Source organism: Camelus dromedarius, chromosome 9, assembly GCF_036321535.1.
Source record: "Camelus dromedarius isolate mCamDro1 chromosome 9, mCamDro1.pat, whole genome shotgun sequence".
In the NCBI taxonomy this organism is placed as follows: domain Eukaryota; kingdom Metazoa; phylum Chordata; class Mammalia; order Artiodactyla; family Camelidae; genus Camelus; species Camelus dromedarius.
The window spans coordinates 15,964,450-15,984,364 of record NC_087444.1 but is presented as its reverse complement, the minus strand read 5'-3'; the positions used below and the strand labels follow the sequence as shown (position 1 = coordinate 15,984,364).

The 19,915-nt window shown below is 41.0% G+C and overlaps 1 protein-coding gene across 1 annotated transcript; it reads right to left on the bottom strand.

Annotated features, from left to right (window-relative positions):
• Positions 1-469: 469 nt before the first annotated feature.
• Positions 470-6,110, bottom strand: LOC105100470 (ciliary microtubule-associated protein 3). The gene is made up of 6 exons (XM_031457798.2): positions 6,007-6,110; positions 5,636-5,778; positions 4,916-5,014; positions 4,011-4,141; positions 2,504-2,621; positions 470-1,462 (listed from the first exon to the last, which is right to left on the bottom strand). The coding sequence occupies exons 1-6, from the start codon at positions 6,023-6,025 to the stop codon at positions 1,394-1,396; spliced, it is 579 nt and encodes a 192-aa protein (XP_031313658.1). The 5' UTR covers positions 6,026-6,110; the 3' UTR covers positions 470-1,393.
• Positions 6,111-19,915: the final 13,805 nt, after the last annotated feature.

Sequence of the window (19,915 nt, the reverse complement as noted above, 5' to 3'; positions counted from 1 at the left end):
ATTTGCCAAAGACGTGTTTGTAGACAAATGATCTCAGCAAACATTGTCATGCTTACCATTTCTTAACTAACCTCTGGGTACAGAATTAGAATTTTACCTGTTTGTACCTGGGTTCGTAGAACTTTGTGTCTTCATTTTATGAAACAGAATCACTTTCAAGAGAAATACGTGAAAGTTATGTAGATATTCCACAATGTCCCCTTTTTCATCCCTCTCCCATTTCTTATATTTCTTCTATTAATTCCTTTCTCCTCTACTTCCTGACAATCTGTGACATGCTCAATGTTGCCTACTTCAGTCCCGCAATAGGTCTGCACATTCTTAAATGAAGACCAAAACGTCTCACATGCTTGTAAAAAAAAAACTGAGTGGGCTGGCTATGACAACATTAAGAGGTATGAATATGAGGTATAAACAGTGTAAAAAAAATTACAATTCTAGCTTTGAAGCCTAAGTTCATCAGGAGCCCATTTTACTAGATTTGTTGTTTCACGGTTTTACATATACAGAAAAGAGGGGTTTTACATATGCACAAAGGACCAGGCCAGTGTCTAGATAGGTACTTTGAGTGTGGCTGCTATGAATTCTGGCATGTACACACCTAGAGTAACTTGCCAGCCTTCAGAACATCATGCAAACTGTGTTGGGGGAGGAGATCCAATCCATAGCCTCCCTGGGGAGTCCTTCTCTACTTCAGTCCAGGCCCAAGGAGTCAGTAGATGAGTTTATTTTGACTCCTGCTGTATCCCCAGTGCTTCCCACTCTGCCTGACACATGATAGAAACTCAATATGTATGATGACTGACAGACTTAATAGATGATGTAATGGGAAAGAGGGGGTGTGATTCTGTAAGAGTTACATGAATCTGCGAAAGGCAATCAAATCAGGACCTTCCCACTCTGCACCAGGGAACTCAGACACTTGGAAGAGCTCCTAAAATATAAATGTTAACTCTGCCTTTAAGTATCCTCTGAACTTGCCTAGCAAGTTCATATACAAGCCCAAGCAAGCCATCCAAATCCTTGATACATATAGACCAAAAGTGTCCTATTACCAGGGCTATTGGTGGAATACATCAAACTGGTGTCTGGGAATCAGCGCAGGACGGCAAGGACCCACCAGTATGCCAGTAAAGTGGAGCTACCCCATTGAACACTCAGTAGGGACCCCCAGACCCATCTGCATGTGTATATGACAAAGCAGCACATGGAGAGAGAGCACTCTGAACCAGTCTTTATGCTGTCATATAGTGGTTATGAGCCCCTTGCACCTCCCTGGACCTCATGCTGGCAGACAAGGGGGTCAGAGCAATGAAGAAGGAGACGAGCAGCTCTGTCCTCAGTCCTGGAGACTCCATGGTCAAGAGGAACACGTGAAGGTGGTCACAGCTTTTCAGTTGTAATACAGGCTTAGGTAGGCCACACGGCTCCGATGCTTCCTAAAGTCTTTGTCTGTGGACAGCTGCAATGAAGGAATAAGGTCTAGGTCAGTGTTCTAATGAGAGCCCTTTGCCTCTGGTCTTCCTGGCTGTGCAAAATACAACTGCACCCTATAGCTGTTGGGGCCCAGCTGAGCCCCACCCCCACAGTAACCCAGCCTTAGTGACTCTCTCAATACTGGCGTGTGTATCTACTTCCTGTCATCTTACTCTGGTGCGTATCATGCTAGAAATTATTTTCTCCTTAGTAAATCTCCAAGTATGGCTGGTAAATTTCATGAAAACAAAGATTATATGTTTAATTCTTGACCGTTACCCATAGGCCCTAGCATAATAATATTAATACATCAGGCATTTAATAAATACTTGTAGAATTAATGCAGAGTTCTACCAGGGAAAAACAAGGCACTGCTGGAATTATGACAGCTGACATGGGTTGAACATTTGTGATGTTACGGGTACTGTGCTAAATGCTTTTCTACATTATCTCAATCTTTACAACCTTATGAAATTGAGTCTAATATTAACCCATTGTAAGACAAGCAACTTTTCTAAGATGGGCTTAGAAAAGTTAGAGGACTTGCACAAGATCACACAGCAAGCAAATATGGAGCTAGTGTTTAAACCCAGGCAGTCTGTCCCGCAATCCAGGTTCTTGCCAGAAGGAGCTACAGCCCCTTGACGATCTAATACTCAAGTGGTGTGATGGCTGAGGAGTCACAGGATCTGGATTCTAGCTGAGCAACATCCACAAGTCACTCAGTCCACCTCAGCCTCAGTTTCCTCCTCAGTCATAAGGGGATGATTATTTAGAATTACCACAGAAGATTATTTGAGGATTAACTAAGAAAATCTGACTTGTTCAGTCACACACACCTTTAAATATTGAGTGAAATTGTGTAACTCTCCAAAAAGATCCCCATATGCAGATATACACAAAATTGTGCATGTAATTTCAGGAGAACAAGGACTTCTTGAAGGTCATTCACAGATTGCTGGTTAAGAATCACTGATACACATGAAAGTATTAGGTAGAATGCCCTACACAAGTCCAATCTTACTACCTCAGCTTTCAGGGTTCTTTTCTGTAGACATGGAATCTGAGCCCAGTCTGGAGATCCAAATCTCATTGGCCAGGTGATTTTCTGGGGTTCCTTTGTTTCTGGGTTGTATGTGCCAGGGCTAGAAATAAAAATACAAAATATTATGTCAAAAGAGTTAGTGACCATATACGAACTTCATCAGTACCACATGTACACCTGAACTAGTCCTCACGCCTTTGGAAAAGGTAACAAACTGATTAGATTTTTAATGTCAGGCAAGCATAGGGTTCCTGTGCCTGTTAATGTACTTCTAAGCAGGTGTTAGAGTTCAAGATACCTAGCCTTGACATGCAGTGATGGTAAAAACTGACTCTAGTTTAAACTATTCCTGCAACCTCAGTATTCTTAGCTGAGAGACCAAAAGAGCCCAGAAATGGTGGTTGATAAAAGAGAGCTACCACAGTGATGCCTAAGTACTGCCATGATGTGAAATTTCTTGAAAATGTGATGATTTTATAATTGTCTTTGTTCATAACACCTTTTGTTATAGACTCTTTGCTGTGGTGGAAATAACATGTAGGGTGAACATTGGGATCAAGGTTCAACACTTCTACTTTCTTACTGAGACCGTGAGAATGTTACACTCACTCTCTGATCCTTGGATTTCTCACCAGTAAAAGAAAGACCTTGACCCCGTGCCCTGCAATTCCATACATTCTGATGGCTTTCTAAGGCACGTAGAATGTCTCCCATGGTCTATAAGTCCTACATACTCTAGCCCCGCCCCTCCTCCTCTGTTATCACTTCCTCTTTGCTCACTACATTCTCTAGCCATACTGAGAGATGGCTTCTTCTTCCTCACACCAAATTCCTTCCCAACATGCAGACTTTGCACATGCTGTTCCTCCTGCCTGGGTAGCTCTGGGCCCAGATCTTCACAAGCTCAGTCTTGTCATTGTGATTTCAGATCAAGTGTCATTTCCCCAGAAAGACCTATCTTGACAATCCTTGCTAAAGTAGATTTCAGTCCATCACTCCGTATCATATCATCATCCTGTTTGATTTTCTTCAGCCCATCACCAGGTCACCATACTTCCCGGTGTACCCATGACAGCCCCAGCTTATGTAAACCATCTTGGTATAATTATTAACAAGTCCCCTTTTCACTCTCAGAACTGACACAGTCTAACTAATAAGTACTCTCCTTATTACTATTGATATTTTCTTGTTTATTGGCTTCTCATCTCTCTGGACTCTCAGATGTAAGCTCCAAGAAATCAGGAGCCTTGTGTGATGGATTTAATGCAAAATTCCTGAAACCTACAAAACTGCCTGCTCATTTATAAATATTTATTGAATGACTCACTACAATTTACAATTTTATAATTCTAGAGACCTGGATGGCAAGAGTTTGAAACTTTAAAGATGAGTGATTTCTTATCTAGCAGGTATGGTTGGGATGTAACCCCTTCTTGCATCTCCCTTCCTATTGTTCTTCGCTGAAGTGCACCAGAAAAGGGACACGTACCCAGGATAACAAGGGTCCTTTGAGTATGTCCTAAATCGAGGTGACAAGGCATTAAATGGAGCAAAATTTCGTTTGTCTTTTTGTCCCCAAGGATTGACTGTCTGGTACATGCCTGGGTGAGGTGTTGTATCCTGTTTCCAAGAAAAAGGTCAATATGTTAGAGAATGACTTATATACATATAAAGCATTATAAGTAGAAAAAAAGAATCATCCTTTTCCTGTTCATGTATTAGCTATGTTTTAATCACCTCAAGCTATAGAAACAGGCAAACAGTAGGTAGCAAACCCAAAGAAGGATTCAGGTTCAGCTTTAGGTTCAGCTACCTAAAGATACCTAATGCTTAGGTTGTAGAAATAAACCAATGGTGGGTAGAGAGCCAAGGTGACTTGCTGCACCTACTACCCCCACCATCCCACCATCCCACCATCCCACCATCCCACTCAGAGATTCTTTTAAAGCCAGTATCCCTCTCCTTCAGCTTAAGTGTCAGGAAAATGTCCAACTAGAGATTAGGATCTTATACTGAGGACTTGAAATCCAATCTCACAAAAGGGTGAAGAAGTTGGAATTTGCTTTTTAACTGACAAGAGGATATGATGCGTATTAATAAAGCCTCCAGTACTTTAACATCAGCTGTCTCAGGACCGAAGCCCTTGCCTTGGTATCATTTCTTCTGAGAACTGTTTTTCACTCTTCCAGAACACTCTCTCTCACACACACACATATTTGCAATGCTGACACCTCAGCTTTTCAGATAGGGTTCTTAGTAGCTTTTTCTCAAATGCCTATTTTTCTTGAATTTCAGGGCATATTTTTTAGGTAACCTCCAGCTTTGCTCTCCAATGCAAACACAAGCAGCAACACAGATCACACTAAAATCTAAGCACATTCAGTCATTTCTAACCTTACTGATTGGCTTAAACCTCATGGCTGTTCTGGCTCCAAAAGCATATCCTTTTCTACTGGTTGGGATCTTAGAGAGGTTGTATGCCAAGCCATGCAGCTGCAGGGAGTACATAGAAAACAAAGAAAGCAAAAACGCACATAGAGAACATTATAGTTATTAAAACAGAGTGAACTTAAGAGTATTCCTGAACCTCTTCTGCAAAAATTGCTCTTTCTTTCTCAACTCCTCTGAACCAAGACCATACGATTACATAAGTAACACAGGTAACTCTATAAAGGAATGTGGCTGGATAGGTATAATAAATGCCATTTCTGTGCATTCCAGTGAATCCAGTCCTCTGAGCCCCACGGTGCTTAAGTCTGCTCTAATGCAACTGTCAGTCTGATTATATGATTTCATAAACTAACCTCCCAACACAGCCACAGTCCAAGTTTGGACTAAGGGGATACATTGATTTACAGGACTTTGGAGGTGGAAATGAGTGGGGGACTACACTGGAGAATTCATGAGGCCAAGGCTTGCATTTGGGGGGGGATGCAAAAGGGGAGGAATGGCCCCATATTTTCTGATATTGGCCCTGACAGCTGATTGCAGAAGACCAGGGCACTTTCTCATGTTGAGGCCCTGGAGGTCACAAATTTTTTTCTTCCAGGAAACTTGGGTATCCTTAGATAGTTGGGGGAACTGAGACCCACCTAAGGGAAAGTGAATACTCACATCTTCTGGTATGTAACATCCAGGCCCTCGGTGGGGCACTCCCCTAAGAGGGAGAAACTTGTTCCCCAGCAAGCTTGGGGGATGGAAGTGAGGAAAGAGCTTCCTCTGCTGACGTGTTCCAAAGGAGTAGTTAACCAGCGGCTCTGAGAATCAAGAAGAAGGAGACATTCCACATGAGGGAAAGCTCCTTGGTCTAAGTGAGCACTTGGGGGCAAGTGGTGAGTAGGGGGTCAGAGCAGAGAACTGGGCAAAGGAGTTCTTAACAAAAACCTGACCAACTTCAAACAGCGGTTGAACCCCTCTTCCATCCTGGCTCTTTCCCTGCCTCCCTCTCTTCCTCCTGCCTCTGCTCTTGAGTCAGCTCTCCTTACCTGCTTTGTTGAAGCACATCACGCCAGTGCCGCTTGGGCCAGCGTTTGTGTACCGTGTTGCCTAGGAAACAGAGTCTGGCCGGCAGCCTCAGCGCAGGTACTCATGGAGGGTAGTGGCTTCTGGTGCGCCTGCGCAGCTCGCAGCTCGTGAGGCTTTCTGGGAGCAACACTGGGCGGGAACCTGCACTTCCTGGGCCAGGAGAGTGTGAGCTCTGACAAAGAGAGACGGGGTGTAGAGGATTTCCTGGACCCGCGACTGTAAGGGCTGCGGGAGTAAGGGGTGAGCTAAAGGGCTTTGGAAGCTGGGCCAGTAGTAACGTACTGTCAAGGAATGAAGGACACAGGGCTGAAATCTGGGTTACTAGGTTCAGGGGTTTAGGAAAATACAGCCACTTAAGTGATGGCCTTTGGGGTTGGGCTCCCTGGGCAATACCCAGAGTAGGGGAGTTGGGGACTGAATGGAGCCAGTTCTGTATTAATCCCCTCTTAGGCCTATTTTTTTTTTTTTCTTTTTCCTCAAGCCATTCTCATGAGGTTACCTTCTACCCTTAACTAGGACTCCAGGCTTTAAAAGGGCTGGAAGCCTTGAGTGGAGCAGTTAGAGTGCAGCAGAATCACAGAAGATCTTAAGAGTTTGAAAATCTTTGAAAGTCACTTAAATGTTTAAGTCTCATTTCCTCATCTCCAAATTGGGAAAAAAGTAGTTCCTGCTTATAGGGTTGTTGAGAGGTTTAAGATAACAGGATTAAAACAATTCATTGCCTAGTACTTGGTAGGTGACAATACAAGAGATTATTATTACTGAAGATAATATCTCACCAGCTCAGGAGCACTCCCATCCTAACCCAAAAAGACATGCCAGGGTGTATGATGACTTCTTTACCTTTGCCTAGACAGTAACTTGTTTTCACTTGATTTTAGGATAGCTTTAGGAGTTGTCAGGTGTGGGAGGTAACAGAATGCAGAATGTGACTGGTTCAGCTCTACTCTTCAGCCTCTAAGAATGTACCTGGGATTCATACATACTGGACCTAGCACTGTCTACAGGGATGATTTTATATAGTTAATGTAAGGTTCCAAAAGAGGTGATACTGAGTCCTAGAGGATATTTTGGAAACTTGTGGAAGCATTTTGCTTGTTAAAAATTTGGAAGGAGACGCTCCTGGTCAATGGGCCAGGGAGGCTGGATACATGTAGCTCATTGCCCGGTTGCACAGTGAATCATCTCATGTCCTGCATGATATTCAAACGTCCTGCTGGAATCTACAAACATAATTGATTGTACCTGACTTATATATAGCAACATTGGAAACATTTTTTTCCACAAGAAATAATGCATAAAGCCTAGTAATATAGAAGTCTTATGAGAAAAAAATCTTAACTGGAATAAAGATATGTCTCAAGATAATTGTATAATGTACTCTAAACCTTCTGTCTACTCACAATGTAATTGCAGTAATACAATGGTAAATGAAATGTAAAGAAGTATGGTATGAATTTGATAATTTTCAGTTTCATTAATATTTTAGGTAGTATTACTATTTGTAGGTACCCACAGTGTTTTTTGAAATTACTGTTTAAATTATTAGTAACGTGAAATATATCTTACAAAGTACTTTAAAAATATGGCAACACATTCCCTCATTAGAAGACTGGTTTGCTTCAGGTTAATCCTCCAGCCGAGAAGACGTAGGAAATCTGGAATAAATAAAATATATGTTTGAAGATCTCAGAGATACACCAAGGAAGTAAGAACATGCAGGGTTAAGTTCCCAAAGAGTTCACCCTTAGTGGTTAGTCCAACAGCTGATGCTGCTCTTCCCCTTAAAATATGCTAATTAAGAAGCTGGCTCAGAAGCAGAGGTTTGAGCAGACAGTCTCTGAGAGCTGGGAAATAAAAATTAGGCTGGCCATGGAAGAGGGGGATACTGGCAAATACTGAAAAACTCCGTGTGCTTTTAGTTGGGACCCTAAAGAGATGAACCCTAGGAGTAAGGCTAAATAAGAAATAGACTAGCTCTCAGAAAATCCTGAAATCCAGCTTTGTATCAATTCAGTTTTCAATTGCGTTAAGGTGATCTGTTTCTACCTTATTGCATATCAGAAAATTTTGGAGGTGACTGCTTAGTATAGAAGAATAGTTAGACAAAGCTTTATTTGGGGCCACTTTTAATGAAGACCTTAAGTAAAGGATTCAGGAGTTTCCCTCCTGTACATTCCTAACCATGATTATAGCATCATGGATATGGAGACTGTCTGTTATCGATTTAGGAGACAGTTGTCTGCTTTTCTTATTTAACGATATATGGGGCCTTTGTAAGAATTATGATTCAGGAAACCACTTGCTCTATTGCAGTGGCCTAATCGAAAGGGAATAAACGAATTCAACATTTAGTATATGTTTTAAATACGTTTTTGTCTCATTTAAAAATATATTGGATTTAATAATAATATAGCAATTCAGCAAATGGTAAAAGCCAATAGTTATATTCAAGAAACTAAATGAAAAGATGGAGAATTTTAGAAGCAGTAAAAGAGAATCGAATACAAATTGTATAAATTAAAAGAGCCATCACTGAAAGTAATAACTCAATGCATGAGGAACAGAAAATAATAAAATCTAAAAATAAATGAATGAAATGGAGTATGAATCAGAATGTTCGCAGGCAGAGGCTTCAAGACGGCAGAGTAGAAGGATGTGAAGCTCACCGTCTTCCACAAATAACATCAAAAATACATCTACATGTGGAACAATCCTCACAGAATACCTACTGAACTCTAGTAGAAGATCTTATATAACTGGAACTACAAGAAAAATCTTCAAGTAACCAGGTAGGATGGAAAAACAAACAAACAAACAAACAGAATTGGATGGCACCTGTGCCCCAGGGAGGGAGTGGTGAAAGAGGAAAAATCCCCTCGCCCTGGGAAACCCCCTCACCAGTGGGAAGATCAGCTGGCACAGAAGGGGAGCTTCAGAAGCTTGGAAGAGAGTAGCAACCACTTTGTGGCAGACAGAACAGCGAGAAGCCAGCACAGAGGGTCTGTGCTGTCCCCAGCCTGAGACACAAGCCTGCGGGTGCATGCCTAGACTAGGTGCTAAAGCTGAAGCCTTTTCAGAGGACAGACTCAGGGAGAGGACTGAGGTTGGCTGTGCAGAGACAGCATGAAGGGGCTGGATTGTGATACAGGCTGAAACTGGGAGTGTGTGTAAAGGAGCCTGGGTCTACCACTCAAGCCCCGCTGTTAACGTGCTGTCACAAAGCGAAGAGCAGAACCCCACCATAGCAGCTTCCTTCTCTGCAGGCTCACAGGGTGTGGTCCTGCCATTAAAGACCCATTGTTAACATGCCCTCACGAAGGGAGGGGTGAGACCCTGCCATAGCATTCTCCTTCTTGGGTTGCTCTGGGCGGGCACAATTGCTGGTGGGTTGCCCCCAAGTGGAGGCTGAAATCTGGGCCCATATCCAGGGGCTGTGGGACTTCAGAAGCCACTCTTAGGGCTGAAATTTGAGCCATGTCCCAGGTCGCTTTGGCAGATTTACACTACCAGTACCTTTGTAAACTCAGTACCTGTGGGACTTCTGAGTAGAATACTGCTTTTATAGGAATAACTTCTTAATTTATTGACAATAGATTACTTGAATCCCCACTTTGAGTTAAGGTCTGGCAAGTATGAGCACGATGGCATTGTGTCTACAGTCAGTGTCCTGAGCTCTGGCACACAAGCTGTCAGCGGGAGCAAAGACTTCTGGTGGGTCCCTGCTCTCATTGCTCCTGTCCCTAGGCCTCCTCTGAGTGTCTTTAGTGTCACATCAGCCTCACTAAATAACACTTGGGGCTCATTATAAGAACCCAGTGACTAATTATGATGAGTCTATAAGATTTTTTTGGAGATTTTGCAATCTATTATAAAAGTAGACTATACCAGAAGTCTAGTAGGCAAAGACATAGGACATACCAGTCCAAAGGAAGTTCTTGTTTGAACACATGTTTTTTATGTACATAGTGTAGTTCAAAATTCAGTATCTGTGTCCTTTTGCTTCTTAGCATCAGGGTTTGGGACTTTGCTCAGCAGATGGTTCTGAATTCATACCAAAGTGAGTGCGTGTTCTTTCCTTTTCAGTCCTGGCCATGCCTGTTTTGTTTTTAAATGGTGCTAAGAATCCACCTGAAAGAGGCTTTCCTTGGCTAGAGTCAAAGGTGAGGTTGCCAGATGTCCAGTCACTATGACATAAATGGCAAAACTGTTTTCTTTGCACAGAAGTTCTGCTGATCCCATTTTATGCAGTGGGTCCCAAGAGGACGGGCTGGTTTCTGGGTGGGTGATTTACTCTGCGTTTCCTGGATGAGTGAACAAAGGAGTCAGAGTTGTGTTCAGGATTTGTTATTGTAACTTTCCCGCGACACGTGTCTGGAAAGGGCAGGAGGCTGATGGATAGACGTAAGTTATGAGGGTCAAGGATGAGGACAGGACTGCAGGGTTTGGGAAGCCAAATAGACACTCCTGGGATTTAGAGTGATTCCATCTGAGAAGCTTCTTCTCAGAGCTGGGCTTGAGTCTCATTCCAGACCCCTCTTCTCTCCCTCGCAGGCTGCAGTGCCTCTGGCTACCTTCCTACCTCACTGGCTTGGCATCCGCAGCAGAGTGAAGTCTTTGTCTTTGGTAAGGCAGCATGTCCAACCATGTGTTGACTTGGGGACGGGGAGGATGAGAGGGAGGGCGAACCCCACAGTGCACAAGGCTCTACTGCTCGGGCTCATTGGCACGCATGGGCACTGGATGAATTACACTCATGGAGGTGCGGAGGGGAGTTCGGATGATCCCAAAGTGGTTTTCCAAAGAGACCCACACCAAGACATAATTAAAGTGTCAAGCGTTAAAAAGAAATTCTTAAAAGAAACAAGAGAAAACCAATTACATACAAGGGAACCCTCATAAGACAGTGAGCTGATTTTTCAGCAGAAAGCTTATAGGCCAGAAGGGAGTGGCATGATGTATTAACAGAGCTGAAAGAAAAAAAAAAAAAGCATATAACCCAAAATACTCTACCTAGCAAGTTTAGTATTCATAAGTGGAGGATAGAAAAGAGTTTCCTAGACAAATGTAAAAGAGATTTATCACCACGAAACTGGCCCCACAAGGAATGTTAAAGGGACTTCTTTTAATGGAAAAGAAAAGGTTACAACTACAAGCAAAAGTTATGAAAGAAAAAAATCTCACTGGCAAATGCAAACATAAAGTAAAGGCAGTGAATCAACCACCTCCAGCAAGTGTGAAGGTTAAAAGACAAATGTAGTAAAATTATCTACGTGTGAAATAATTAGTTAAGGGCACACAAAATAAAAAGATGTAAAATATGACATCAAAATGATACTGACACAAAAACAGACACAGATCAAGAGACCAGAATGGAGAGCTGAAAAATAAATCTATGCTCATAGAGTCAATTAACCTATGGCAAAGGAAGCAAGAATATATAATGGGAAAAAGAGAACATCCTCAATAAATGGTGCTGGGAAAACTGGACCACTGTCTTACAGCTATATATGAAAGAATGAATTGGACTACTATTTTACAGCATATACAAAAATAAATTCAAAATGAATTAAAGAGTTAAATGTAAGAATGTAAGACCTGAAATCACAAAACTAGAAGAAAGCATAAGCAGTCAGATCTTTGACTTAGATCTTAGCAATATTCTTTGGATCTGACTCCTCAGGCAAGGACAGCAAAAGGGGAAAATAAAGAAAAATAAATGGAACTATAGCAAATTAAAGAGCTTTTGCACAGTGAAGGAAACCAGCAACAAAACAAAAAGGCAACCTACTGAATGGGAGAAGACATTTGCAAATCATGTATCCAGTAAGGTGCTAATATCTAGAATAATAAAGAACTCATATAACTTAATGTCAAAAAAACCAAGCAATTTGATTAAAAATGGGTGAAAGAACTGGATATGCATTTTTCCAGATAAAAATAAATTTATGACTAAATAAAGATGGCCATCAGACATGTGAAAAAAAGCTCAACATCACTAATCATCAGGGAAATGCAAACCAAAACCACAATGAGATATCACCTCTCACCTATCAGAATGGATATTAACTATTTCTGTCTGATTTTTTGCTTTTTCATTTCTCTAAAAATGTTTCTATGTAGTACCAATCCTTTTACCACTGTTTGCTTTAGTTTCAGTGCCCACATCATAGACAGGTCCATGTCATAAAAGAAACCAAAGCAGTCTTGAATAAATGGAGCCCTTCTGCCAGATGGTCTAATGCCAGTTTGTTTTCTGGCACTGCTTCATCCACGTCTTCTTCCTTCTCGTTTGGTATTGGTTTGGAAGCGCTCATCTCCGTCTAGTCATCTTCTGTTAATTCGTCTGTTTTCTCTTGAATGTCTCCAAGTCCATATGCTGAAATCCTTCACCTTTCTACCTTTTTTTTTTTTTTTTTTGGCCATATCCACAACCTCTTTCATGATTTCCTTGATTGACTCTTGTCATGAATCCTGTGAAGTCATGCATAACATCTGGACACAATTTTCTGCAATGATTTATTGTTTTGGGCTTGGTGGCTTTCATGGCTTTTTCTGTAACATTGATGACATCTTCAGTGGTGTAATCCATCAAGAATTTTATGATGTTCTATCAGGGTTCTCTTCCACAGCATCTACAATCCTTTCTATACAGTACTATGTGTAATGAGCCTTAAAGGTCCTTATGACCCCGATCTGAGGTTGAATTAGAGACATAGTGTTTGGGGGGAACTAGCTCACTTCGATGCTTTCAGTGTTGAACTTATAGGATTCTGGGTGTCCAGGGTAATTGTTCAATATCAAAGGAATTTTAAAAGGCAGTCCCTACTTGCAAAGTGCTTCCTGACTTCAGGAACAAAGCATCGATGGAACCAATCCAGAAAAAGTGTTCTCCTTGGACTGAGCTGGCATTTATCTTCTTCCTTTAAGGCTTGGAGGTTAGCAGCTTTATATATAAGGGCAGTCCTGATCATAAACCTGACTGCATTTGTGTAAAACAGTAGACTTAGCCTATCCCTTCCTGCCTCAAATGCCAACCCTTGCTTCTCTTCCTTACTCATAAATGTCCTTTGTGGCATTTTTTTTTTCCAGAATAAGGCACTTTCATCTGCAATAAAAACCTGTTTAGGCTGATTTCTTTTTCTCTGTTATTTGTTAATGGCATCTGGGAATGTGTCTGTTGCCTCTTGGTTGGCAAAAGCTGCTTCTCCTGTTACATTGACAATATTTAAATAAGCCAAGCCTTTTCCTAAAATTATCATCCTTTATTGGCATTAATTTCTCCAAATTTAGATCCTTCACTTTCCTTTTGCTTCAAGTTGTCATATAATGACTTCACTTTTTCTTGAATCATCTTAGGGTCTATAAGTGTGCCTTTCTTATAGCAATCCTGCACCCGTATAAAAGTTGCATTTTCAATATGAGATAAAAAGGTTATTTCACAAAAAGTGCATGGTTTTCATGCCTGCTGGTAACTTCATGAGTTTTCTTTCCTTCCTTCCTCCCTCCCTTCCTTCCTTCCTTCCTTCCTTCCTTCCTTCCTTCCTTCCTTCCTTCCTTCTTCTTTCTCTTCCTCCCTCTCTTTCCTTCCTTCCTTCTTTTTTCTTTCCAATGGTTCTTTCACTGGATTCATTTATCTTGAAATAGAGGGCAAATGCAGCTGCAGACGCCAACCTTCAGAATATAGCAAGCAATTCAACTTTTTTTTCTTGTAATGTCATGACTTTTCTCTGCTTCTTGGAAGAACCTCCAGCATCACTAGTGGCACTTTGTATCAATCCCATGGTGTTATTCAAGGTTTATGGTATTGCACTAAACACAATGAAAAATACAACAGAATTACTTTTTACTCAATACAAAATTTACTGCAGAGACAACTGCTCACATGGAGATTAGCGTTATATGGCGTTGTAAGCAGATACTCACAACCCTTGAGCTCCCCGCAATAGCAACAGGAGGTGGCTATGAGATTTATTACAGTAGTATAGTATGTTACTAAAGTTAATTTTATGAAGTTATGATTTAATACTGTATCTTTACATTTGTTTACATTTCTCTTGACTGTGAATGGCACCATGTATAGTCTGTAAGTGTTTGTATGCATAAGTTTTGATAAACTTTAACTTTTTGTGATAGATTTGTATATATTTTATAGGTGTAATGAATGATACATATGTCTTAAGCATTTATGACAGACCTAGCTTTTTCTTAATTTTTTCAATAGTTCTAGGCTAGGTGATTTGTCTGTGACATTTTTCAAATTGTCACAAATCTCCAAAATTTTTCCAATATATTTATTGAAAAAAAATCCTAAGCAGATCTATGCAGTTCAAACTGGCATTGTTCAAGGTCAAATGTAGTTATTTCTGACTGGGAGAAACCACAGTCAAAATCTCCTCTGGGTGTAGTTTTAATCCTGGAAATTCTGGCCTTTCATTTTTTGGTTGTTGTACTGTACCTGTATTTCCCCACCCGTTAACTTAAAGGTGACTACCTACAGGTTACTGAATCATAGCTTTAAGTGAAGAAGTTGACATACTGAATCTGATCTGTGGCCCAGATTTGGGTCCCATTGTCTGACCAAGTCTGTTTGGGGATATTCTTGACAAAAGTTTGAAACCACGATCTTATCTCCTGCTAAAACTACACTTTAGAGCCATCTCTTATAATGTTTCAGTTGTGAGTATAGATGCATTGGTTTTTAAAAACCCAGTGAGGTCCCAAATTAAAGGGTTCTCAGCTTAGATGGTATGTGAACAATTTTCTATTTTATCTCCCTCTCATGCTATCCAACTGCTGAAATTCCTCCACAGTGCCCTCTGGAATTCACAATCTGTTATCAGCAAAATGACTTACATCCTCAACCTATTCTTTCACCGATCCCTTCATCTTCCTGTTTTACGGAAACCTGGTTCCTTCCTGGCAATCCCATTTCCTCTTGAGTGATAGCCAGTTTTTCTTCAGCAACCCTGGGCCTGGAGGGGTATTTTTCTCTTTCCTTACTGCACTTTCGGGCCATTTTTGCCATGTATTTTCTAAAACCTTCCAGATTCGCACCTCACATCATCAGGTTGTGTCAATTACTACTATGGTTGTCTGGTGTCATACTGCTTTGGCAGTTTTAGCCCCTGGTTCACTGTCCCTCTCTCCAGTACTGCTCCAGTATTAATTCTTGCTCCTCTCATATTGATATTCTTTCAAAAAATCATTAAATGACTAATTATTGTTAAATCCTGTTCCACCAGGTTCTTGAATTTCTTTCCTCCAATTGGTTTGTCCTCTACCCTTCCTCAGCCTCTTACTTCCAAGATCATGCCCTGAATGGTGTCATTCTACTAATAGTAACTGATCCACAATTTCAGAGTCATGCAATCCACTCTCTAACTTCCACTCTCTATCTTTCTAGGTCATTCTCTCTAATACTTTAATCCCAATGATTCTTTGACTGCACCAAGATCCACTGATATAATTACCTTTTCACTGCCCCTTACCCACTAGATGCCTTCATTCCCTTCTTAACCAGCTGAAATTCTATGGTCAGTCATTGCAATCACTCCCTTGCTTCCTTGACTCGCTTGTACTTTCTTGCTTCACCTGCTCTTTTGGCAAAATCATAACCCTGACGAAATTCAACTCTGCCAACTCCACTCCTGTATTTATGCTGCTGAGTGTGCTGAAGAAAAGGACAGAATCTCACTGACGGGTCTCACTTTTAATTATGACCCTGGACCTCAAGAAGAACCCTATTGTTGCCAAGAAATCTTACCATATGCCAATGTACCATCATCCAATCATTCTATCATTCTTGATGACTACCTGACACCTCCTCTCCTCAAATTTCCTATACATGTGCCCCAGTCTTCACTCTTAGCTGCTGATTTTGGTTCCTTTTTCATTGAAAAACTCTGAGGCAGTCATTGAACAACTTCTACAGACTCTCACACCACACCCCCTGAACACTCTGCCTTCCTGCTGATCTCTAGAGGTGAACCATAGTAACAAGCAGAAGTACACGTTTGGGTAGTTCTTTTAGAACCATGATTATCTTTCACATGGCCCAACAATAAATAAATAAAATCAAAGATATAGTGGTGGTGGTTGTGATGGGGCAATGCAAATCTGCAATACAAACAGTGACAAATAAACTTAACTGTATTAAAAAAATACAACAACATAACCACATTGAAAGGATTAGGGAAGAAAAGAACTAACCATATTAACTTTGGAAAGTAGGGCATTTTGCATATATACCAAAAGGCTGAAGACAAAAGGAATTGTACACAAATACTTAGTCTAGTTAGCAAATTTGTTTTTACAGGAACATATGTTAGCAATTCTGAAACTACTTTATGTGTATTCCAGAATTAAACAAGTAAATATTCTGTGGATACTGAAAGTCAGACTTCTTACCAACAGAGAAATAAGTTAAAAATAAGGAAATGGGGAAGTCTGACCAAGATGGTGGAGTAGAAGGATGTGTAGCTCACCCTCTCCCATGAGTACACCAAAAACTGTATCTACATACGGAAAAATTCACACAGAATACCCACTGAAATTTGGCAGAATATCTCTTACATTGGAAATGTGATGTAAGGCAAATCCTCACAAAACCAGGTAGGAAGGAAAAAAAAAAAAAAGGAAATTGGTGTGGGATCTGTCTCCCAAGGAGGCAGCAGCAAAGGAGGAAAAGCATCCCCACCCTGGGAAGTCCCCTCTCCAGTGGGGACGTCAGCTGGGACAGAAAGGGAGCTTTAGAGGTTTGGAGGAGAAAGCATCAGCCTCTTGGCAGACAGAACTGAGAGAAACTGGCACAGAGGGTGCGTGCGATCCCTAGCCCAAGATGTGAGCCACTGCGGACAGGCCAGGACCTGGGGCTGATCTTGGGCTTCCACGGATGAACCTGGGGAGAGGACTGGGGATGACTGTGCAGAGGCAGTCTCAGGGGGCTGGAGTGTGGTGTGGGCTGAGGCTGAGAGGGTGTGCAGAACAGCCTGGTCCCCCATAGTGAGTACTACTTCTGGTGCATGTGTGGGGGAGGGGTGCAACACAGCCTGGCCATAGCAGCCTTCTCCACTAGCCAGAGGGCATGGCTTGCACACATTTTTGCAGAGCAGAAGGGCATAGTTCAGAAATAGCAGTCTTCTCGGCTTCCTCTGGAGGGACACAATTGCTGGTGTGTGGCTCCAGGGCAGAGGTGGGTTTGAAACCTGAATCCATTCCCAGAGGTCCCATGACTTCAAAGATGGGACTGAGATTTGATTTGAGACCCAGTTGTTGGTGGTGAATTTGCCCCACAGGTACCTGTGTAGGCCTGTACCTCTAAGACAACTGAGTGGAGTTCTGGCTTGCAGCAGGGGTGTGTCTGGCATTAACAGCAGACCTGAAAACTATATGCAGATATGGGGCTAGGGTTTGGGCTGACTTTGTGGATCATGGTGGAGCTAGATGCATGACTGTACACACCCTGTGGTGGGTCCTAGTACCTAACATTGGTGGATCTTCACTGGTGGCTCTGTGACACAGAACTTGGGGAACACCGGGGTCGGTTGCTGACATTCATGCAGCTGAGGTGGGGGAACAAGGGCAGTAACAACAAAGTGTACTTTGTAGGCTAGCAGAAGCTGTGAAAGATGAAACCACAGAGGGCGCTTTCCAGTGGACATCTTCCATGGAGGCATACTAAGCAGTTCCTCTTCCAGTGGAAGCACACCAGTTCCTCCTACCACACACCACAGCTCAGAACGGGGCTGAAAGCCTCTATTCCAACAACAGGGGAGAGACTTGGCTCCTGTCAGGGCTGTGACAACCACAGAGCAAAGAGGAGGTCCTGGTCAATAATCAGCGCAGGCTCTGGTCACCACAACACCAACCACAGTCAAGGCAATAACAACGATCACACATAGAGGAAAGACATGGCAACCATCCATACTAAAAACAGCCCTTATGACAAAATTATTAGATGTGCACAGCCTACACAGGGACACTCCCACTTCAGAAAAACACATTTCAAGATGACAGGAGATAACTGTTACTCTGAAATTCATAGAGCCAGAAAAATATACATAAAATGAAGAAGCAGAGGAACCACTCCCAACTAAAAGAACAAGAGAAGTCTGCTGAAGGGATGAACAATGTAATAGACCTCAAGAGTCTACTAGATCCTGAGTTCAAAAAGGAGGTGATAAAATCACTGAATGAAATGAGAGGTCATCAACAGAAATACAGTACACTGTAAAAAGGAAATAGAAACTACAAAAAGGAGCCAATTAAAAGCAGAAGACTCATTTGCTGAGATAAAAGCCAAGCTAAAGGCAGTCAATAGCAGACTAAATAATACAGAAGAACAAATAAGTGATTTAGAAGACATGATAATAGAAATCACCCAATCAGAACAGCAAACAGAAAGCAAATGAAAACAAATGAAAGCAACATAAGGGACCTATGGGATAATATAAAACATTCCAATCTACACAGGGATCCCAGAGGAGATGAAAGAGAAAAGAAGATAAAAAATAATATTTGAAGAAATTATAACTGAAAACTTCCTAAACCTAAAGAAGGAAGCAGATATCCAACTACAGGAAGGACAGAGGGTCCCAAGCAAGATGAACCTCAACATATCTAACCAAGATATATTGTAATTAAGATGGCCACAGTTAGAGAAAATATTCTAAAAGCAGCAGGAGAAAAGAGAGTTAGTTACAAGGGAACCCCCATAAGGCTATCAGCTGATTTCTCTACAGATACATTGCAAGCCAGAAGGGAGTGGCAAGATATATTCAAAGCCCTCAAAGAGAAAACCCTGCAACCTAGCATATTCTACCCAGCAAGACTATCCTTTAGAATAGGAGAAATAAAGAATTTCTCAGACAAGCAAAACCTAAAAATATAGCAATATTAAATCTATCCTAAAACAAATATTGAAAGGTCTTCTCTAAATAGAATACAAGCAAGCATCTATAGAAAGGAAAAAAAAACACAATTAGAAATGTGATAACTATAATGACGATCAAGAGAAAAAACATAAAGAGATTAAAAGAGGACATAAAAATCATAAAATGTGGGAGAGGGAAGCAAGCAAATAGAGTTTTTTTCATTCTTTTTAGGATGTGTTTGAGCCTATATGATTACCAATGTAAAGCAAATACATATAGTAATGAATTAAAATACTTGAAAAACAAGGTAACCACAAATCAAAAGTATACAATAGAGTCATGAAAACCAAAAAGACAATAAATTAAGCTAAAACAAAAGAAAATTATCAAACTACAAAAGAAAAAACAAAAAAAAAGGAACAAACAAAAAATACAAACAAAATCAACTAGAAAACAGAGTTTAAAATGGCAATAAACACTTTTATCAATAATTACAATAATGTCAATGGACTAAATTCTCCAATCAAAAGACACAGAGTGTCAGATTGGATAATAAAAGAAGAGCCTACAACATGTGGCCTATAAGAGATCCACTTTAGGGAGAAGAACACAAATAGATTGAAAATGAGAGGATGGAAAGATATTTCATGCAAATGGAAATGACAAGAAAGCAGGGGTAGCAATACTCATATCAGACAAAATAGACTTTAAAGCAAAGGCCATAAAGAAAGGTAAAGAAGGACACTATACAGTGATAAAAGAAGCAATACGAGGAGAGAATATTACATTTGTTAACGTATAGACACCCAGTATAGAAGCACCTAAATATACACAACAAATACTAACAGACATAAAGGAAGAAATTGATAGGAATACAATAACAGTAGGAAACTTTAACACCCCACTAACATCATTGAACAGATCTTCCAGACAGAAAATCAGTAAGGCAACAGAGATACTAAAAGACACAACAGGACAGTTAGTTGATATTTTC